Source organism: Euprymna scolopes, chromosome 32, assembly GCF_053919585.1.
Source record: "Euprymna scolopes isolate OS-2025 chromosome 32, ASM5391958v1, whole genome shotgun sequence".
Lineage (NCBI taxonomy): Eukaryota > Metazoa > Mollusca > Cephalopoda > Sepiida > Sepiolidae > Euprymna > Euprymna scolopes.
In genome coordinates, this window is record NC_136513.1 from 18,689,858 (window position 1) to 18,713,568 (window position 23,711).

At 32.5% G+C, this 23,711-nt stretch overlaps 1 protein-coding gene across 17 annotated transcripts in view; it reads left to right on the plus strand.

Moving 5' to 3' along the window:
• The window catches only part of LOC145256229 (ryanodine receptor-like), a 936,895-nt gene that overhangs the window by 369,556 nt on the left and 543,628 nt on the right, over window positions 1-23,711 (plus strand). For all 17 annotated transcript variants that reach the window (XM_080114858.1, XM_080114861.1, XM_080114859.1 and 14 more), the window contains 5 exons: window positions 745-849; window positions 2,144-2,247; window positions 7,093-7,176; window positions 11,080-11,239; window positions 16,916-17,081. In XM_080114858.1, coding sequence (XP_079970984.1) covers window positions 745-849; window positions 2,144-2,247; window positions 7,093-7,176; window positions 11,080-11,239; window positions 16,916-17,081 — 619 coding nt within the window. The remainder of the gene's footprint in view (window positions 1-744; window positions 850-2,143; window positions 2,248-7,092; window positions 7,177-11,079; window positions 11,240-16,915; window positions 17,082-23,711) is intronic.

The following is a 23,711-nucleotide window of genomic DNA, read 5'->3' on the forward strand; positions in this document are numbered from 1 at the left end:
CTAGATTGGCTATATCCAAAATCGACGTTTAATACTTCTTAATTCTCTTCATACTCGTGGCAATTGTTTGGTGGCGCTGATGTAAAGGCTTAGCAAATAGAACAAAAGGGGGCATAGTAGCTGGGTTCGAATATCATGACCGGCAAGAATTGTCACCTCCTACAATGAATATTGCGTAAGCAAGAAGCACTAGTATTTGTAGGTATAAAGAATAAGAATAATTATTGTTTATATATATATATATATATATATATATATATATATATATATATACTAGCGGGAGTATGATGTTTTAATTTGTCCAGATTTCATACATATTATTATAGTGTCGTGATTTCAAAAGTAAAAAAAATAATAATAATATTTAGGTGCCATCAGCTAGAATCGAAACCGAAGCACTCAAACCTGGTGATACTACCACTGTACCAACGTGACACGGATATAAACCGATTAAAATTTTTAAATAAATTAAGATGAATGTACAAAATGTTTAACGATTTTTTTCATTTTTGACTCATTTTTCACCCCTTAAAAGCAATTTTAATCAGCTAAAGACTCATAAAAAAAACGGCCCGTAAAAAAACCCAATTATTTGAGGTTCCTAGCGCTGCTCTGCGACTTTTAGTTTCGGAGGAGATAGAGTTTGAAAATATGGAGACAGACAGACAGACAAACAGACAGACATGTAGCCGTTTATATATTAGATATTAATATTTATTCATATTTTTTTGTGTTTGATTTCAGGTTCAACTTCCTGCTTATATAGAAAATGTCCGTGATAAACTGGCTGAAAATATTCATGAGTTGTGGTCAATGAACAAAGTTGACCAGGGATGGACATTCGGAGAAGTAAGATGGCTTTACAATTTTTTTTTTTTTTTTATATATAATTTTTTTTTTTTGCTATCCTATTTTACTTTTTAAATAAAATTTGATAAATAAAATTGATAACGGTAAAAGTAATTTTTATACAAATAAACAAAAAAAAAAAAATAAAATTACCAAAAGCTCTACCCGGAAAAGTGGAGCAATGAACTTCACTTTGCTAAATCTCTAAAGTTCGGACTATTCGTTTTTAATTTTTCTACTTTTATTTCTATGATTTATCTTATTTTGTTCTTATATGTATATTATTTTTACCTTTTTTTTGTATTTTTTTACTGTTTCGTACGGATTTTTTTGTTTGTCTATATGTCCCTCTCTATGAATCTTCCCCTTTTTATATATCCTATAATTTCAGCCAGATCGACCCAGTAGTTTCTAAGAAAAAGTGGAATGAATAAACAGACAACAAACATAAATCTTATATATATATATATATATATATATATATATATATATATATATATATATAATTATTTTTTACTATAATAATTAAATACCTACAGACACTAGTGTTTCATCCTTTCGGGATTCTTCAGTGCAGGGTGTCACGATTACTACCAGTCGAACGATTCGAACCCCGTGACACGAGACATCTCTGGCTCGATTAGCGGGGGTCGTATCCATTCGGCTACCATTAACCGTGTGAAATAGCGTTGATATATATATATATATATATATATATATATATACACACACACACACACACACACACACTATGCAGAACAGTCTGCATAAGTACTAAATTTTTGTCAAATAAAATTTAACAAAGTTGAATTTATTTGAATACACACATATTGTATAGAAAATAGTATTTAGTTAGATTAGACATTTCCTTTCAGCTAAGAGGACAGTGTAGTGTCTGTTCTGATAATAAAGTTAACAATTTCTATCCTCAGTCATTGAAGGAGAAATCTTTCTAGACTGAAGCAGTTATTATTTTTGTCCCAATCCATTGTTTCCTTTTTTAAAGAGCTGGGTTCTCCCCACATTTAAAAAAAAAAAACAAAAAAAAACGCGTCTGCCTTTGTGAGAAGGCAAATAAGTATGGGTGATTCTCAGTTACTGCTAAATTCCAGAGAAGTAAAAAATCAGTCAGAATTTATGGGATGACCTTGCAATTCAAATGTATTTAAAAATTCATATCATTTTTGTCCGTTCCATGATAAATAGTGTAGTTCTTAAAAAAAAAAAAAAAAAAAAAAAGATAAAGAAAAAAAAAGAAATCTTTTATTTATTCTCTGTCGCATTTCTTTTTCAGGTCAGAGACGATACCAGGAAAAAGCACCCTTGTCTCTGTACTTTCGAACAACTCCCGATTTCGGAGAAAAAATATGATATCACTTTGGCTTTTGAAACTTTAAGGCAAGTAAGCTTTGACTACAAAATATTCAACTCAACTTGAAGCAACCGATGATTCTGTTTTATTATTATTATTATTATTATTATTATTATTATTATTATTATTATTATTGTTGTTGTTGTTGTTGGCAAAGGCCAAAAGCCATGCAAGGATAAAGGTTAATGCAATTGTTAGTCAGCAATATACACTACCTTGAGAGAACAGAAATTAATTATTTAAGTGGACAATTTTGCAAGAAATAATTAACACTTGACTTGTCAACCCATTTAAAACGGGCAAAAATTATAGGCCATGCTTAAATTTATACTCATTTTTACATTAGATACTGATCCCTATTAATCCCTATTAATCCATATCTGTGTCCCGAATGAATACCAGAATACTTAGTTGATCATAGCAAAGATCCTTACAAAATTCCAGCCGAGAAAATTTATAATGTACATGTGGCATTGTAGTAACTGTTAGTCTCTAATTGAGCATCGGATGGAAATCATGATACTTAGTTTCATACAAAATTTGCGCTAGATCAACCTAATAGCTTTGAAGAAAACTTCTAGAGTAAATGTGGTATTGTAGTGACTAATCTATATTAATTACAAACACAAGGAGACGTTCGCTGAGAGTTTTTATAAATGTTTTTCTTTACAGAGAATGAACTTAACTCTGTCCGATGGGGTGTTTTGCCACCCAAATTTTGCTTAAGTGCTCATAGTTCTTAGTTGGCAACTTATTTCTTTTCCTCCCTCCCAGTACTCTTTTGCCTCAGTGAGGGTACAGTAAATGTGATATGGCGCAGTTTTCCTTAGAGGTGAATCAGATTGAAAGGTAATGTTTATGCAATGAACTTATATTGATTTTTCTTGCTATTTCAATTCATGGAAACATTTTTTGTTCACATTTGAGAAGAGACATTCATTTTTCTTGCTATTTCAATTTATGGAAACATTTTATGGTTATCATAGATATAAAAAAACACAAACTGGTGTATCCCGTGGGTTTTTTTTGTTTGTTTTTTTGTTTTTAAATTTAATCTAAATCTAAGATTTTAAACATTTTTTCTTAGTTTTATAATTTATTTTATTGTATTATTTTATATTGATATCAACAAGATACAAGTGATTCAAACTGTTCAATAGGAACTGTAGATATATTCTGAATCAGCAGGATAACTATATTTTACAAAATAATAACATGATAAACATTTTGTATTAAAATTTATAAACACCCGATGGGACTAACCATGTTTGGAACACTCAGGTGATTAACGCAGGGTTAAAAGAACCTCCCTCCCTCACAGGTGAATTGATTTCTCTTCTCATTTCTTAATAAATATGTTTTAAAAAGGCTCAAGAGTTCATCGGTATAGAAGAGGAGGAGGAGGCGGCGACTGCTCTCTATATTCCCCTTCTCTCTCTCACTCGCTTTCCTTTTTCCTCTCTCTCTCCCCGTCTCTACATCTCTTTCTTACTCTAGCGATGCCAAATTTTCTTTTATTCATTTATTTATCCATATTCACTCCAAACAGGGCACTGGGACGAGAGGGGTTACTCTTAATTAGGGACCATATCTACAGGGACATTATAAGTAGGGAGTTGAGCAGCCAGATGTTCTGGAATATGCAGTCACTCCAGCTGACTAATTTAGCTATGATTTTATGATTTATATATTCCTATATTTTCCAGTGGGAATAAAAAAAAATTGTAGATATAAGCTCATATTATGTAAGATTAGGCTATTCTGTAATATTTGGTATCGAATTAATATGTGTTGGTATTTTCCTTATCATAAATTTTGATGGGATTATTATTTTATTTACAATTTATTACTCTTTCATCTTGTAACTATGAGCTTAGCTAATGTTATATCTTAATTTTTCTTTAGTTTTATAATTTATTTTATTGTATTATTTTATATTGATATCAACAAGATACAAGTGATTCAAACTGTTCAACAGGAACTGTAGATATATTCTGAATCAGCAAGATGACTATGTTTTACAAAATAATAACATTATAAACATTTTTGTATTAAGATTTATAAACACCCGATGGGACTAACCATGTTTGGAACCCATTGGAGACTAACGCAGAGTTAAAAGAGAGATCAAATAATGTTATCTTAATAATTATTTACCTCTTAACTTTCTAAACGAAATGAGTGGTGCGCACGGGCAGACATTGAAGTAGCATTCGCCTTAGATCACAGGTTGCCTACATTATTGATAGTGTCTCGTTCGCACGACTTCCCGGAGAGACTGATCTGAAAATTTTAGTTTTCTCTTCCTCAAAAACGTGATGCTATTCATTATCTCTCGTTTTTTTCTACAACATTTAACCTCGTTTGCCCCCCGCATTAATTTAAAATCGCCCATGTTTTATTCAACCGTGGGAACGATTCTGTTTTACAGATCTGGGTTATCGCGCACTCAGTGTGCGCTTGGTCAAAATTTACACTAATTAACTTAATCATCACCGATACAGGTTTCCTAATATGTAGCAGTGGAACACATTATGCCCACTTCAACACTTTACATCTTTATCTGATTAACCTTTATCCCTGAGTAGCTTTTGGCCTTGAACATACAGTAAAAAATTTTAAGCGCTTCTACACTATCAGAACGAACTTTTGTAGTCGATGAATGGAGTTTTCAGATAAGAAACAATGATTTCTACTGATTATTTTTTTTTGCCAATTCTAAATAATTAAAATATTAGCTTCCAAATTATGCAGTAGAAATTACCTGAATACTACTGAATTATAAAAAAAAAAAAAACATTTTAATCGTGTTAGCAGGTGAAAAATTGCGGCCATCTTGTTTTTGTAAAATAAATCGAAACGAAAACATAAACAAGGGAAGTAACTCTAAATGTTTAATGTGACTTATACGAAACAAATCGCAAAATAACCATAACATATATACAGTGTTTCTGAGTCTGTTTTTTATTCAAGGTTTTTTCATAATTGTTTAATATAAAAATAACTGTTCGTCTAAAAATTAAATCATGAAAAAAATAACAAAAAATATGCAAGCTTTTTGTAACTGTTGAAACTTTTTCTGAGCTTTCCAAGAATTGTCGGAAGGAAATTACCTCCCTTTTGAACTCTTCTGTGTCTTACATAAGCAAATACGATCGTTTTCTTCGAATTCTATTTTCTTTAATAAATAATTTTCTACATCATCGATTTTCGTAATTTTGGGATATACTCATCTTAAAAATACGAGGAATACGTAGATATCATTGTTTTCGTGTGGAATTCAGTATTACGACTTCTTTCTGATAGTGAAGACGCCAAATTTAAAATTGAATTAGGAAAACGAGATTAATGTTATCTCAGATGATTATTTACTTCTTGAAATTAATTTCTAACTTACTTTGAAGGAGTAGCGTTTCATGGGTGTACTATCAATAAAAGTACTCACACAAAAACGTCTGGAAACTTATTGAAGGCACCTCGTACCTCTTGAACTTAGTTTCTAATTTATTGAAATGAGAGACGCAGACGGACAGAGAAAATCGAGGTAACATTCATCTTAGATTATTTCTACATTATTGGTGGCTTAAACTCTTAGTTTTCTCTCTGCTCGAAAATGCCACGTCATTCTTCATCATGTCTCTGTTTTGTTGACAGCTGCCGTCTTTCTCAACTTTAGATCATACATCTTTCATTCAAACTCGAGAACAATTCTGTATGATCCTTGTACAAAATTCATATCAGCTAACTTAATCATCATTGGTGGTTTCTTTATATGTAGCAGTATAACTTGTTATGCCCACTTCGACACTTAACATTTTCGTCTGATTAACCTTTATCCTTGAGTAGCTTTTGGCCTTGATTCCACAGTACACAAAAGTTAAATACTTAAAAGTATCCTCGATAATAATTTAAGAAAATGCGAATACAAAACACAATAAATTCAATTAGTATTCTATTACCATTCATTCAATTTTCGGAATATGTTATCCATTGCCCTCATTCGAATCTGAAGCAGCACTCATCCTTTATGGGTTGAACTGGCTTCTCTCGGAGGAGAAAGTCTCATGGGAATATCAAATTCACAAGTGCTCTCCAGTCGCTTGTATATTTCTGTCAGGGAAAATAACAATGGTTAGTTTTTGCAGTTCTTGCATGGAAGTGTCAACGTCCTCCTACATACAGCGTTTAGTATTCCCAAATAGTCACTCATCTGATACTGACCAGGCTCAACATTGCTTAACTTCAGTGATTTAACAAGAAGCAGTGGGTAAACATGATTATGCCGCATTGCCTCCATGGAAAAATAATTTTTATGTGTTGTGGCATGTTAACACCCCGGCAATCCCCAGGAAATAAAATATTTTAGACTCCCAGTAGGGATTCAAATTACTATATAAATATAGGATAAAATGTTCACTTACTTTCTGATCATAAAACTTTATTTATAATCAGTTCTAGCATAGAACAGGACGAGTAACCATTTTTTTTTCAGAACTAATATATTTTAACTTTTTTTTATACTGCAATCCAATTGTTATTTTTATTCTCATATTGTCACTCCAGACTTATGCTTAGCTTCTAGAACATGTATTTTTAAGTTCCTGCTTATTTTGCTGAAAAAAATAAATACATGGATGGAAGAAATACGAAACAAATAAATGTAATGCTACTAAAAAAAACTAATAATATAAAACATATAAACATGGCGGCCATTTTGGAAAATATAAAAAGATGATTATCCATTCTTTCATACATAATGTGATCAAGAAGTCGGTGATCATTTTACATTAAATTTATATAGTAATACGAACTGCCACTTCACAGTCTAAAATATCAAATTTTATTAATAATTTACTTTCTCTTTTTTGCAGAACATTGTTGGCCCTTGGTTATCATATCACCATTCCCCAAAGAAAAGAATCCAGCAGGTTAAAAATGGTCAAACTTGGTTCCTAGTAAGTATGTTTTGTAAATAAACTTTATCAAATTCACAAGATTGTCAGAAAACATATCGTCTGCTTATGTTTTGTCCTTTTTTTTAACTCTAGGCAAAGCGTGCTGAAACTGAAGCATAAGAGCTATAGAGATAAGGACAAGATTTATAACACACACACATATGTATGCATATATATATATATGTATATATATACATATATATGTATATATGCACATATATGTGTATGTATGCATATATATGTATATATGCATATATATGTATATATATACATATATATATGTGTATATATGCATATATATGCATATATATACATAAATATATATGTATATATGCATATATATGTATATATATACATATATATGTGTATATATGCATATATATATGCATATATATACATATATATATATGTATATATGCATATATATACATATATATATACGTATATATGCATATATATGTATATATATGCATATATATGTATATATATGCATATATATATGTATATATGCATATATATATGTATGTTTGCATATATATATGTATATATATATGCATATATATGTATATATGCATATACATATGCATATATATATGCTTATATATATGTATATATGCATATATCTATGTACATATGCATACATGTATGTATATATATGCATATATATGTATATATGCATATATATATATGCATATATATATGTATCTATGCATATATATATTTATATATGCATGTATATATATGTATATATTTGCACATGTTATATAAGGGGTTTTCACTGAGAGTCTTAGGAGGGATGAAGAGACAGTCTTATTATATAGCTTGTTGTATCTTGGTGAGAGGGTTTATTAAGAGGGATGTTGATGTACTCAGAGAGAGGTGTGAAGTTGTATAAGTTGTTGTACGAGAGACTTAGAGACATTGTTCATGTTATAAGAAGACTTAGAGAGATAGTTCCTGTTAGGAGAGATTCTTATATATGAAAATGTTCATTCCTTAATTGTGTTGAATGGAAGAAGAAAGCTCTTAGAGTGAAGGGATATAGTGTTCAGACAGTTCGGACATTGTGTAGACATGATGATGTTGAGACGTGTATGTAAAGACATATAACACAAATATATAATACAATTGGACTTTACCTTTTTTTAAGAATCATAAGGCACAAGACGAGCTTTACAAAAAACACTTGATGGTTTATTCTTCACACGGCCGTGATTCCATCATCAAGAATTCAAAGTTTCACATTTTTCCTTGAAGTGACGTCTCGCTTCCAGACGTCTGAATCTCTCTGAGTTTCTTCACTGACTGTTTTCTAACTAAAGTTTTTCTCTATTCCTAGACTTTCTATTTTCCGTGACGTCATACACATGTTAAAACATATGCATTCTTTCACGTGTCCTGGACATACGTGTCCTAAACTTTTCCTATTTCTACAAAAGGAATTTTAACCTATATTCAATATGTTAAAAACATTATCTTATAAGCTGCATTCTTTCAATTTAAAATTTCATAATAAACTTGACAGCTCACATTCTTTTCTTGAAATATTTATCTATTTCTAAACAAATGTTTTGTTTTACATTTTTAAATTCTCACACGTAATTTATTTCTAAACTAGATTACGAGGTTCGAATTTCGCCTATGCCATTTCATTTTCATTTTAAACTAAATTTTCCATTTTTATACTTACATGAAAAGGGGACAGCCCTTATAATGTAACACACATATATATGTATATATATGCATATATATATATGTGAATATATATGTATATATATGCATATATATGCATATATTTCTGATTATTAATCTGAAAAAAACTGTCTTAATGTATCAGCCTGCTCCAGGCATGCCGTCAGTTTATATCTGTGGGTCAAGGATAGCGGTTGTCACTAAGTTTTTATACTTGGGTAGCACACTGAGCATGTCCGGTGCCCTGGATGATGAGGTATCGTTACGGATCAGCAGGGCAAGTGATGCCTTTGAAAAGTTGGACGGGAGTCTGTGGAGATGTCATGGGATCTTGCTGCCAACTAAGATTAAGGTTTATGTCGCATGCGTTCTTTCTGCTCTTCTCTATGGTTGTGAAACTTGGACAACATACAGGAAGCATTTGAGACGTCTCGAGCGGTTTCACCAGATGTTCCTACGGCGAATCTTAGATGTGGGATGGCAAATGTATGTCAGTGATGTGGAGGTGCTCGAACGGACCCAATATCTAAGCATTGAAGCTCACATTATCAAACATAGACTGAGATGGAGTGAACATATGGTGAGGATGTTAGACAGTCAATTTCTCAAACAACTCCCTTATGGCGAGCTCGCCGAGGGAAGATGTCTGGCTCAAAAGCCTAAAATGAGATTCAAAGATTGTTTGAGGTCCACCTTAAAAAATGTGATATAGATGAAAGAACCTGGGAGAGTCTTGCTTTGGATCGCGGAGAGTGGAGAAGGACCTTGCAGGGAGGTGTGGGCAAGTTTTAGGCAGATCGAACCCAGTATGAGCGGCTGAAGCGCGATATCCAGAAAGGGAGGGTGAAAGGAGCCATGGATGGGTGCGGGCGCCAAGTTGGTCTGGAGTGTAAGGTGTTCAGAAGATTATGTCTGAGCAGAGCTGGGCTGATGAGCCACCAGACTACTCATCAGCGCAGTGGACCACAAAGCATTCTCGTGTTGCCAGATCTAACCTGTGTCAACTGCAGGGGGATGTACAAAACAGCAGGTGGTTTGAAGCGACATTTAATTATACACAGAAGAGAAGATCAAGAACGTGCTGCTAGTGGCGCACATCATGTCTGCACAATGTGTGCCAAGGAATGCCAGAGTTTGGCAGGGCTTAAAAGCCACCTTCATGCGGCCCATCACTGAATGTTTTCGTGTTTCTGTATACCTTTTTTGTGTGCTATATCAAGTAATGGCAATGTCCAAAAACGAATTTGCTGCCATCATATATATGTTCATATATATGTATATATATGCATATATAAACATATTTATATGCATATATATATGCATATAAATATGTTTATATATATATGTGTATATATATTTATTTCTATGTACATATAAATATATAAATATCTGTGTGAGTATATATATGTATAAATATGTGTACATATATGTCAATATATATATATATATATAAATGTATATGTGTGTCTGTATATATATATATGTGTATATATATATTTATGTGTATATAAATATATATATATGGGAAAGATTGAGTTTGTTTAGAATAACCCGAGGCAAATAGTGTCAGATAAATGTAAATCTGTTAGTTTTTTTATCCTTGTAAACAATAATACCAAATGTGCAAATGTAAAGGAAATTATTCAGATTATTCAATCCAACCAGCTCTTACAAAAAAAAAAATAAGAGAGGAAAAGAGAGGTAAAGAAGCTGTAGATATATCACTTTTTACAATTGATATTCTCCTAAAGGTTGAAGGTCAATCTTCGGTGTGGGCGACCGAAAAATACAATTGCAAATTACTTAGGACTTCTATTCAGCCATGGCTGACAGAACAAGAACACGCTACCCCCGTGAAGTAAATAAAGGGTTCAGCTCGAAATTCGTCCAAATTCCCGAGTTCGACAGAATAATTCCCGAGTTTGACAAGATTGTAGCAATAAAAACATATAAAAGCGGCATGAAAAGCTAGTGTTGAAAGTTGGCAGCCATATTGAATTTTAAATAAAACCTCATGCTATGCACTTTTTTATTTTATTCATTTTTGTGTAAGAATTATATTTCACTAATAAATTATTAGCACTTAATTATAAGGAGTTACTTTCTAATCGCCCTGTAGTGTTCAACATTATAACGTATAAATATTTACGTATCGTATTATATGTATTTAACAAACTATATATTTCGTGTCTTGTGTTTGTTTTTCTATAGCTACTTGCAAGCAAATGGTTACAAGCCATGCCCGTTGGATTTAAATACCATCGTTTTGAATGAAAAAATGGAGGAGCTTGTTGATCTCCTGGCTGAAAACACGCACAATGTGTGGGCAAAAGATCGAATTAAACAAGGTTGGACCTATGGACTTTGTGAGGTATGTCATTTTTACTGCTGCTGACTTTTCTCTTTTGATTCTTCATACATTTCGGTCGGCCTTCGGGTTAGAATTAAAGGTGCTTCTATATTGAACGAACCAACCGGAATATTGAATTTCAAGTAAAACAAATGGTATCTACGTAATTGTCTTGACGCAAATAGTAACATATCCAACAATTACGAAAAACGATAAGGTAGAAAAATAATTATTAATGAAAAAAGAAATTTGTGTAATGAAGCGAGATCACTATACTACGCTTATTAAAAAAGTAAATAAGTTGATAGGGTAGATAATTAACTTCTGTTTAAGTTACGTGACGAACGTAAATTCAAAATGTCAGACAAATCTTATTTCCATCTAAACTTTATAGAAAACTGTTTTTCATTGATAGTTATCTGTCTACCTGATTATTTTCCGTAATTTGTGGATATGTCACTATTTGCGATATGACAATTACATAGATATCATTTGTTTTACTTGAAATTCAATATTTCGATTTTCGAATTTCGTTCGTTCAATATAGAAAAACTGAATCAAAATGTATCTGTTTCGTCTTTGGTCAAAGGAGGAGACACTTCCTTAGACTTGAGCGCTTTTATTTTTTTCCTCAATCCAGAATGTTCGTTTTGGGGGAACCGGATTTTTATTCACTTTAAGAAACATCTCTTGTGTCTTTTACATTAATGCCAGGCTAGAATCAAAGTGTTGTATCTGTTTCTGTCATGTGGAGGCAAGTAAATAAATATGTTTAAGTATTTCACACAAAAAAGTTAATTTTTTTCAAACTTATTGAACATAGAATGTATGTACCAGAGGGAAAAAATGTACATAGATTGATTGTATAATAATTAACTAATAATTGTATAAAAATCTGAATAACATGTCCTGTGAGCTTGATAGTTACTGTAATTTCCTTGTTCAGGCCGCCTTACATTTTACGAAAAGGGATAGATAAGTAAAAATTAAATATTAAGTATTTACGCAGAGAAGGCGCCATGTTGAAAAAAATGACGTTATTATTTAGAAACCCATTCTTAACAGATTCCGATTCCGATACCCAAAAAAACACTGATTTTTCCGATTCCAGTTTCCGATTTCGATTAATCGTCCCAACACTACTACATACGCGAATTTAATTATTAAAAAAACCAGATGATATGTCATTTAGTGAGACAACAGAAATTTTGTCCAAAATGTTCGATTAAAGAAATAGTCTGTTTCATATTCGATATTATTTAAATATCGTAAAGCAAGAGGACGATGATTTTGTCGCATTTTTTTTTTTTTTTACATAGGCATAACCACTAATCAAGTCCAGAGACCACTCGAGGATAAGAGTTAAGAATGTACAGTAGTCAATTGGACAATATAGTAATCGTTAATAATGGAAATTCGGTAAATTTGTTAAGTGGAACGGCTCATCAAGAACTTGTTTACGTTGGACTTTAAGACAACCATATTGTAGTCAGCTGGAAAGCAGAAAAACGGAAGACAGTTTCACGGACGTGCAGTTCTAAGAAAGAAGCGTTGTTCATGGAATCTACGTTTAGGTTTAGGCACAGATAAAGAGTGGGGGGGATTAGTATTTTCAGCTAGACGAGTGTTTCTTGTAAAAGTTTGCGAGGGGGGGACCATAGATTGAAGCTCAGTCGAGCACTTGCCATGAAAATAACGACAAAGCAGAGACAAATTCTGTGATACATTTAAATTAAAGGAACTATCAAGAGAAAAGTTCAAATATATAAGTTTTGTGCAATGTCTAACGACACTGAAGGACAAAGAAATTTGATCAATAATTCTCAGTATTATGGAACAGAATCCAAACGTTACGCTATAAAAGTAACAGATGAATACCAACGTCTAATAAATATTAAAAAAAAAAAAATAGTAATCGTATTTAATGGAAAAGTGTATCACGAATACATACTGTGAAACAAAAGTCGAATTAAAATAAAGAAAAGGTTCTATATACAGTTCATGTGGTGGAAAGCATATAAAAATACTGTTTCTTTAAGAAAAAGTATGCTTTAATTGTGGGCGTTTAGGCTATAAAAGTTTCCATTGTCTGGCAAAGCAGTTACAGGTGGACGTAGTGATGTCTAAAAACGAAATGAGGGAAGGTCAAAAAAGAAAATGATGGAAAATATAGAACCAGCGCTAACACTATGCGGGGTTTTTATTGGGGGGGGGGTAAAAGGAAGTCACCACTTATCAAGGCTCAGAGGCCACTCGGGGATAAGGGTTATTGTGTGTACAGTAATCAATGGGACAATAGCGTAGTAATCGCTAATAATGGAGATCTGATAAAGTGTCTTACTTAAGGGGGCGGTTTATCAAGAACTTGTTTATGTTGGACTTGAAGACATCCAAGTTGTAGTCAGGTGGGAAACAGGCAAACGCAAGAGAGTTCCACAGGTGTGCACTTCTAAGGGGAGCTTTGTTCATGGAATCTACGTTTTGATTTACGCACAGATAAAGGGTTGGGAAAATTACTGACCATGGTTTCAGCTAGACGGGTGTTTTTCGTGAAAGATTGGCGAGGGGGGGACCAGAGATTGGAGCTCAGACGAGCACTTGCCATGGAAATAACGATAAAACAACGACTGGCTCGCAAAGTCCCTTCTGTGGGAGAGAGGTTGCAGGGAAGAGGAAAGAGCATTCCTCAGTAGGCTACGAAGTCTACTTTGTACTCTGTCAAGGCAGATTAGGCTGTTTTTAACAGCTCCGGCCCAGATATGGCAGCAGTACTCCATCCTTTGACGTACTTGGCTTTTATATAGATAGAGAATCGCATCAGCAGTGAGATATCTTCTGGAGCGGTAGAAGGATCCAACCATTTTTCCAGCGACCTTGGCAACAGATTTGATGCACGTGTTCCATTTCAGATTAGGAGTAAAGGTCAATCCCAGAAGTTTGTCAAAACATGGAGCCTCCCCAAAACGAGAGCCATCCATTTCAACCGGCTTTCTCCAAAGGAGAAAGCTCCATGGGAATATGAAATTCACAAGCGGTCCCCAGTCACATATATATTCCAGTTAGGGGAGATGACGACATTAGGTTTTTGTAACTCTTGCAGGGAGGTGTGGATGTCCTCCTACATACAGCGCCTGGGATTCCCAAATTGGTCGCCCATCTGGTACTGACCAGAATCAACGTTGCTTAACTTCGGTGATCTAACGAGAACTGGTGTATCAACGTGATTTTACCGTACAGAAGAAAATACTGTGCAAAAGAAAATACCCCGATATGAAAATAAATAGACAGATCGTAAAATTATTACTCTATTCAGCGAGTGATATCTCGGTAATAAACGAACAAACTTGGGAAAAAATAAGTTTCCCACGGTTAACGAACACAGTAAAAATTGCTAGACGTGTATCAGGTGAAAAATTTAAGTTCAAAGGAGAACTAGAATGTAACATTTTATTGGTGAGGAAAGCTTATAAATAAAAAGTGTATGTACTCCCGGTTCAGAAAATCTTTTTGGTCTAGACTGGATTGTACTGTTTAACTTATAGAAATCATCGATTAATTCTTTTTGTAACAAATTTAACAATCCTTCAGAAGAATAAGATGAGGCAAACGGAAAGCTTTATAACAGACTTGAAAACTGAATTCCCTCGCGTTGGGTGCGTGTGTTTTTTGTTGGTTTTTTTTTGTTTTTTTTTTTGTGGTTTTGCTTTGTTTTTAAGAAGGACTCGGACTGTCCACAAAACAGAAGTTGAATTCGAATTAAAAGAAAATGTTAAATCGATTTTTAAACCCAAAAGAAAAGTACCATTTTCGACATTGAAAATAATAACTGATGAATTAGAAAGGTTGATTTTAAAAGTCGATTACTCGGAGTGGCGTCGCCAACAGTATATATTAAAAAATGAAAACCCGAAAAGTCAGAGATTTGTTTTTGTCGATATAAACAGCAAACGAAATTATTTAATTTCTTTTTTTATTAATATGATTGTTATTGAGATTAAGTTCTCTTCCTTCGTTCATAAAATTTAAATTTGCATACGTAATTTCCTTTAGTTTTATTATTAACAGTTATTATTAAGATTAAGAATCTCCATCTTTACCCATAAAAATAAATTCGCATACATGATTATTTAATGTTTTTGCAAAATAGTGGGATTTAAAATAATTTCCAAAAATTACGAAAAAATTGATCTAATAGCAAAATGAAATGTTCCGTCTGCCTGCTTCCCACCGGACTACAACTTGGATGTCTTCAAGTCCAACGTTAACAAATTCCTAATGAACCGCCCCCTTAAGTAAACACTTCATCAAATCTCCACACTAATGTAATGTACTTGCAATAACCCTTATCCCTGAGTGGCTTCCGGGCCTTGATAAGTGGTGATCACTGTGTAAAAAAAATAAATATATAAAAATAGAATTTATCGAATTATTGAATTTTATCATATGTCTTAATGTGGAAGAGTTGTGCAGCCAATTCTGTATGACAAACTGACTTATCTCCCTTGCTATCTCCTGAATTTCAATTAAAATCCGCCATTTTAAAATACAAAACATCGAACTGGTAGTAAGTATGATTTTTTTGTAAAAAATTAGGTCTAGCTCATCTTTTACAAGATCATTTATCGTAATTTTTGGAATGTATACCAATTTCGACATGATACGTATGTACATTAAAGTGTTTTTATCTAAAATGCATTTGTTTCAATTCCCACTATTCTGCAGAAGTTTTTTCGTCCTTTATTATTTTCATTCATTATTAAGATTAATATTACCTAGCTCTTTCTTTGCTCATAAAAATACATGTACATACTTGATTGTTCCAGCGAGCCGAACACACGTACGTTTATTTTTATTATATAGATTAGTGATCCCACGTGAACGCTCATCTTTTTATACAAGTTAGAAAAGCATTTCATCCAAGGCATGAAAATTGTTAAACAAAATGTTTTTGCTATAGGCCTTAAAAATAAAGGTACAAAATTCAATCTGAAATGTATTTATCTTCAAAGTGCACTTTTATAAATTTTACAAAGTAAGGTATAAAAATTTACTTTAAATTGAATCAAAAAATTACCTTGGATTTATTTTATGTAATGTACATTCTGTTGCACTTTTTAAAAAACATCATTCAAAATTTTATAGATGAAAGATAATGTTTTTAAATTGCAACAATATATATATATATATATATATATATATATATATATATATATATATATATATATACAGGGTGACCCACAAAAACAGGATATACAATTGTTCTTCTGAGCATTTTACAGTCAACGGAGAAAAAAAAAGGCCAAAGACTCTAGTGTTTTGATGTGATGTTTTGAATATAATAAACTAGTTATGACCAGTTTCATTTCAGTCGGACAAAACACTAAGAAACGGGGCCTAATTTGAGTCGGGGCCCGTTTTTTTGGGGGGGGAGGGTCACCCTGTATTAACAGGTTTTATTTTCTTTAATTTGTGACTTTTTTTTTCATAGGATAATATTAACAGGTTTTATTTTCTTAAATTTGTGACATTTTTTTTTCATAGGATAACATTAACAGGTTTTATTTTCTGTAATTTGTGACATTATTTTTCATAGGATAACATTAACAGGTTTTATTTTCTGTAATTTGTGACATTATTTTTCATAGGATAATATTAACAGGTTTTATTTTCTTTAATTTGTGACATTTTTTTTCATAGGATAATATTAACAAACGAAGTCCATACCTTGTTCCTTATAACAAAGTTGATGAGCACATCAAGAAAGCCAACAGGGACACGGCCAGCGAGACGGTGAAGACGCTGATGGCTTACGGTTATAATCTGGAACCCCCAACCAACGAAGGGGGTGACAGTGGGTCACAAGGTAACGATGAAACATAAGGCATTTTCTATTCGTTTTTTTTTTCTTTTTTTTTTTATACTGATGCATATTGTTTCTATTTGTTTTTCCTCCCCACGAGGGCAGAATTAGATACCAAGGTCGTTTTTTAATGTGGAAAAAGGAGAAAAAAAATTGTCTCAGTCGTGAAGGATTCTCTCTACTAACCGAGAACTAAAAATTAAAGTGTAGCATTAAAACAGATATTATACTTTGATCTTGGCTCGAAGGTCAAGAAAACTAGTGCATATTGTTAACCAGACGTATCTCAGCGTTCGCTCGGCTTTAGTCGGAACATGACGTCAACAGTCGGATTATGCCGAGCAACAGCTCAGGTTTAGCTGTTGTCTGATGTGACACGCCGATCAACCAATCAGAACGCAGCGCGCTGATTTACAATGGTTTCGTAATAAAAACAAAACAAAAATTCTTTGAACCTTTTTAAAAATATTTCCTTAAATTATTTGACGACGACGACGACGACGACGACGACGACGACGACGACGACGACGACGACGACGACGATAACAACAACAACAACAACAACAACAATAATAATAATAATAATAATAAAAATAAAATAAAATAAAATAAAAATAAATAAATAAATACAAAACACTAAATTTAGGTCGTGTTTTTTTTTTTTTTTTTTTTTGCTGTTGTTGTTTTTGATTTCTACATTTTATATTTATTCAATTTTTTATTTTCTTTAACGTAATTACGTTGTTATGGTTTTATCGGCGACGCTCGGCATGAGATACGTCTGGTTCATACTCTGCACTAGTACTTTATTTTTGTGTGTGAACAGATTCCGCTCATTTTCTTCCTTCATTTTGTCTTTCTCCCAATATCAACTTATATGAAATTAGAACATTTGATACATCGTTTTATCATGTTTATAGCCGTGCGTGTGTTGGATTCCCTTCTCCAACACATATCGAACATGTCATGTTATTTGTTTCAGTCGAAGTTCTCAGAAATCAAGGGGCCCACAACCTGGGGTTAACACTTGAAATCTATATGAGATACACAGATATTCGAATGTTCTATTAAAGTACTTTATCTCTCAAGCACTGAGTCAGCAAAGGAACTGAGAACATAATCTTCCTCTTCCCAATTAACCATTTTTATACGTTGTAGTATATCTTTCATGTTAGTCTCTTGGTCTTACTGGATTCCAGGACAAGAATGTATTTAGTCTGGTGGAGTATCCAGCTTCGTGCTATTAATTGAGGTAATATCACTTGGAGAAGGTGCACCATTCTGCGGAAAAGTTGTGGGGTAGCCGTAGTAAGGAGATCTTATTTGGGCTGCGAATACTATGTGATTTTGAATATTTGATCAAGGTTTACTTCTATGGAAAAAGTATCCTCATGCCAGATTGTTCTGACAAACCCCTGTACAGAGAGACCTTAGACACTCGAGGACAGTGTCTAGTAGGCATTCAAGTTCTCTCCTTTGTGATGTAGCTTTGCGCTTGTGAGGAAGCAAATAACTTAGAACTCTCACTTGCTCTGTCCATTTGTCGCAACTCGAACAATAAAGGTATACAACTTTTAGGTCCGAATTAAAAGGGCAAAAAGACAATAATAAAAAACGGTTGCGTTCACGCATACACACACATATCTATCATATAAAGGGTAGCTGTCTGTGGGTATGTGCGTATGTTTGTATGTCAGGCTAAAACTAAAAAACAACAAAAGAAACACCTATAAAGTTAGCATTTTTTGGGATCGAAGTTGCCCCAGATGAAAAATATCTATAATTTAGAAAAAGTATTCATTTCGTGACCCTAAACTAGTGCAGATTTTGTTCCGGGTATGGGGGGGGGGGTGAGGCAGTCAGTTTATTTTATGTACCGGCTAAAAGGAAGTACCTCTGATTTTTCTTTAAACGGCCGAATTATAGTCTAGCTCTTAAAGTTTATTTTATGAAAATCGATCCAGACAAGACATGAAACCCCTTGATATCAGGAGCGTTTAGGGAGGTGATTCAAACTGCTAGAAATGATGGCCAAATGGACACAGAGCACCCTAGTTTGCCCATGTAACCCAAACCAATCAAAATAACAATAATTTATGCACTGTCTATCAGATGGAAAGAGGGATGCTGGTGTTTTTAAGCATCCAGGTAAGCAAAATCATATCGTTTGCACAATTATTGCTTTATAGATATCAGGGACGACGAAAAACAAATAATTTTGGATGGATTTATTTTTTTTAATCATGGACATTTATTTATTTATTTATTTGGGTTAAAAACAAATTACTTTTGTATAAAGGTAATTTATAAAAGGTGATACAACACAGACATGTAATAAACACGAACTAAAGAAAACTAAGACAATGAAATAAGTTTTTCAGTTCCTACCTTTTCTTTATTAATACAATATATTTTTAATATTATATTATGATCTTGCTTGCGTCAGTGTGGCTTGATGAATGTTCCATATAATATGATATTTCGAGAACATTTCCCTTCTTCAGATGTGTGTTCAGCCGTAGACTTTTTCATTGTCTTGCCTTCTATGAATTACCTTTATACACACTAAACAATGCTTCAAGCAAACTACATTAATCTCTTAAAGTATTTTCACTTTCAATTCCTATCCCTTCATTGACATCAGTTATAATGTGAGATGGTTTAGATTAGGAATGTGGGGTATTTAGTAGAGAAACCAACAAATTACTAAGGGAAAAATTTAAATATGCCAAAATTATAATGGTTTCATTCTTTTATCAATATATATATATATATATATGAACATATATATATATATATATATATATATATATATATTATGTAAATATACAGGGTAGTATGATAAAATTGTCACTCTAAAGAAGACCACAATACAGCTTTATTTTAAAACTTTTATGGAAAAAAATCAATTCGGGTAATTTAATTATGTAGTAGAGCATACATCTATTCAATGTAGCCGCTTTTGCCTCAATCACTGCCTCAATATGGGTTCGGAATTGGGAGCATGCCTTTTCCACAAGCTCCGGCGGGAGCTCAGTGGGAGCTCGGTGAATACTCGGTGGATGGCACTGATCAGGCTGGCTTTGGTGTTGTGAGAGGTCATGTTCGTGATGTTCTTGGCGTATGACCAAATGGAATAGTCCCGTGAGGTCAGGTTGGGGGAGAAGTGGGGCCAGTAAAAAGAAGAGTACACAGTCGTGAAGCCAAGCCTGAGTCTGTTTGAACTTGTGGGTCGGCGCAGAGTCCTGCTGTTACACCCAGAGTCTGCCAGCCACTTGATTGCACCAGGGGATCACCACACTCTTTAGCACATCCAGGTACATTTTGGTGTTTACTTTCAAGCCGACTTTGAAGATGTGAGGTGGCATGATGTGGCCCACACTTGAAACCACACCCTAACCGTGGCTGGAAACTGGGTTTTCATCACCCTGGGCACGTCTCTGTTATTCGTGGCAATCCAGCAATGCATTTTGAGGGTGCTGGCAATGGTCCTGTTGTCATAACTTGGATCAGTAGAGAGCATGAGTTGTACAGTGGCACAACTCTGATCTCGCTTGTTGAACATCGTGTCACTTGTAGGCATGATAGAAGGCTCCTATCGCTCTTGGGATTTGTATACAACTGACCAACTAGATAATGTTCAACAACAAAAAAAGAAGGAAACCAGTTTTCATCAAACGGAAATGGAATCATGTCGTCTTTTCTTTTTTATGGTTCCACCCTGTACAATAAATAAATGTTACCATAGTTAATAGAAGTTACTTTTATACCTACCTGGCTCATTTTTTTTTTTTTTTCAAAGTAGTTTTTAATGCTCTTTTTTAAATCTCAAATATTCGTTTTTTACGAGCTATTTGCGAACAAGATGGCGGCCTAGAACCTTCCTCACATGAAACAACCCATAAAAAGCAAATATTTGGGATAGAAAAATAGCATTCAAAACTAATTTAAACACACACAAAAAGTGACCTACGTAACTTGTATTGGCTACGGCAACATTTGTTCCTTGTATAATTGATTTCTTTTACCCTTTGTCGGCTTCTCTGCTAAATCTACGAAATGTGTACCACCTGATGATGACAGACCATAGCTCACATGGACGAATGTCAGATGTAAAAGTTCACTGACGATTAACATAGACTTTGGTTTTTATTTTTGTATTGTTTGTGTTGTTTTATTTTTGTATTGTTTGTGTTGTTTTATTTTTGTATTGTTTGTGTTGTTTTATTTAATTTTGTATTGTTTGTGTTGTTTTATTTTATTTTTGTATTGTTTGTGTTGTTTTATTTTATTTTTGTATTGTTTGTGTTGTTTTATTTAGTTTTGTATTGTTTGTGTTGTTTTATTTTATTTTTGTATTGTTTGTGTTGTTTTATTTTTGTATTGTTTGTGTTATTTTATTTAATTTTGTATTGTTTGTGTTGTTTTATTTTATTTTTGTATTGTCTGTGTTGTTTTATTTTTGTATTGTTTGTGTTGTTTTATTTTTGTATTGTTTGTGTTGTTTTATTTTATTTTTGTATTGTTTGTGTTGTTTTATTTAATTTTGTATTGTTTGTGTTGTTTTATTTTTGTATTGTTTGTGTTGTTTTATTTTATTTTTGTATTGTTTGTGTTGTTTTATTTTTGTATTGTTTGTGTTATTTTATTTAATTTTGTATTGTTTGTGTTGTTTTATTTTTGTATTGTTTGTGTTGTTTTATTTTATTTTTGTATTGTTTGTGTTGTTTTATTTTTGTATTGTTTGTGTTATTTTATTTAATTTTGTATTGTTTGTGTTGTTTTATTTTATTTTTGTATTGTTTGTGTTGTTTTATTTTTGTATTGTTTGTGTTGTTTTATTTTTGTATTGTTTGTGTTATTTTATTTTATTTTTGTATTGTTTGTGTTGTTTTATTTTTGTATTGTTTGTGTTGTTTTATTTTTGTATTGTTTGTGTTGTTTTATTTAATTTTGTATTGTTTGTGTTATTTTATTTTTGTATTGTTTGTGTTATTTTATTTTATTTTTGTACTGTTTGTGTTGTTTTATTTTATTTTTGTATTGTTTGTGTTGTTTTATTTTTGTATTGTTTGTGTTGTTTTATTTAATTTTGTATTGTTTGTGTTATTTTATTTTTGTATTGTTTGTGCTGTTTTATTTTATTTTTGTATTGTTTGTGTTATTTTATTTTATTTTTGTATTGTTTTATTTTCACTATTGATTAAAATCTACAATGACTATTGATTGTCTTATTGATTTTATTGTTAATGCAAACCAAAGGAAGTAAATTATTGAGCAAGCTTATTGCTCTTGGCAAAGGTAGGACAACGTGAAATATGTTTCTCTCTCCCTCTCTTCCTCTCTCTCTCTCTCTCTCTCTCTTGTTCTCGCTCTCTCTATATATATACGATCTATATATTATATATATATTATATATTATATATATTATATATTATATATACATATGATATATATCATATATATTATATATTATATATTATATATACATATTGTATATATCATATATATATTATATAGATTATATACACATATTAAATATATTATATATATACATATTCATGTCATGTATATGTTAAAGAATTCTTCTTATTCTTATTATTATTCTTCGTACCCCTCTGTAAAGGATGTTTGAAAAAAATCGATGGTATACTTTCAGGATTATGTTCTATATGTGTAAAGGAACCTTTTTGTATAATTTTTTTTTTGCAACAGCACTCCATTATCAGTTTAATTTTCGTTCATTGTGATTAATTTTTTTTTCGTTTGTATTGTTTTTGTTTTGTTCTGACCTGTATTTGTTCACCTATAATCATGTTCATATCGAATAATTTCAAAGATTCTGCTGTTAACTTTGGTTTCCCCGATATTTTTCTAGTCAGAATTCTTTCTAGAAAGACATCAGGTACTTACGAGAAGGGCCACGTGAAAGTTACCAACATCTTAAGTGAAAGTGATTTTTGTGGAATGGACTGAATTCGAACTTGGAACACCCAGGTTGTCAGTCTGTATCATTAACCACTTGATCACCGCCACCTGTCAGTGTTTTCTTTTGTTGATGTTGGTTGTTTGTTTCTGTTTTACGGCATATCAACCTTTTTCAGGTTATTTAATGCCGAATCTAGTTATTTTGAGGAACGATTTTTAATGGAGTATATTTGTTTTTTAAGTCGGATTCTATTTAACCCATAGTTGGGATCCTAACAGGTACTACCACTCCGGGTCAGAGTGGAGCTGGGAGCAATGGCAATTAAAGGGTGGCTCCACACTCCCCAAGGCCCGCAAGGTGGCACTTCACCATCGGATACAGTTTTAGGTCATATCCAGGACCGTCTTTTGTTGATGTGATTCTTTATTATATCCAGTCTGTCCCTAAACACGTGATGTCATTTCTATGTAATGTCGTTCGACACCTGCATTTCTAGCGTGTTTTCTCTATGGAGGTAACCTTTGACAAACAGAACATAATCTCAAACTGATACTATTAATTTTCCAATTTGTATATTGTATACAATTTTTTATCTGTACTATATTTTCAAGGTATTTTTTTATGGATGGGAAGACGAATTTAAAAAATTGGCAAAATTGAATATATCGATAATATAAAAAAAAGAAAGTCAAATCAATAACATA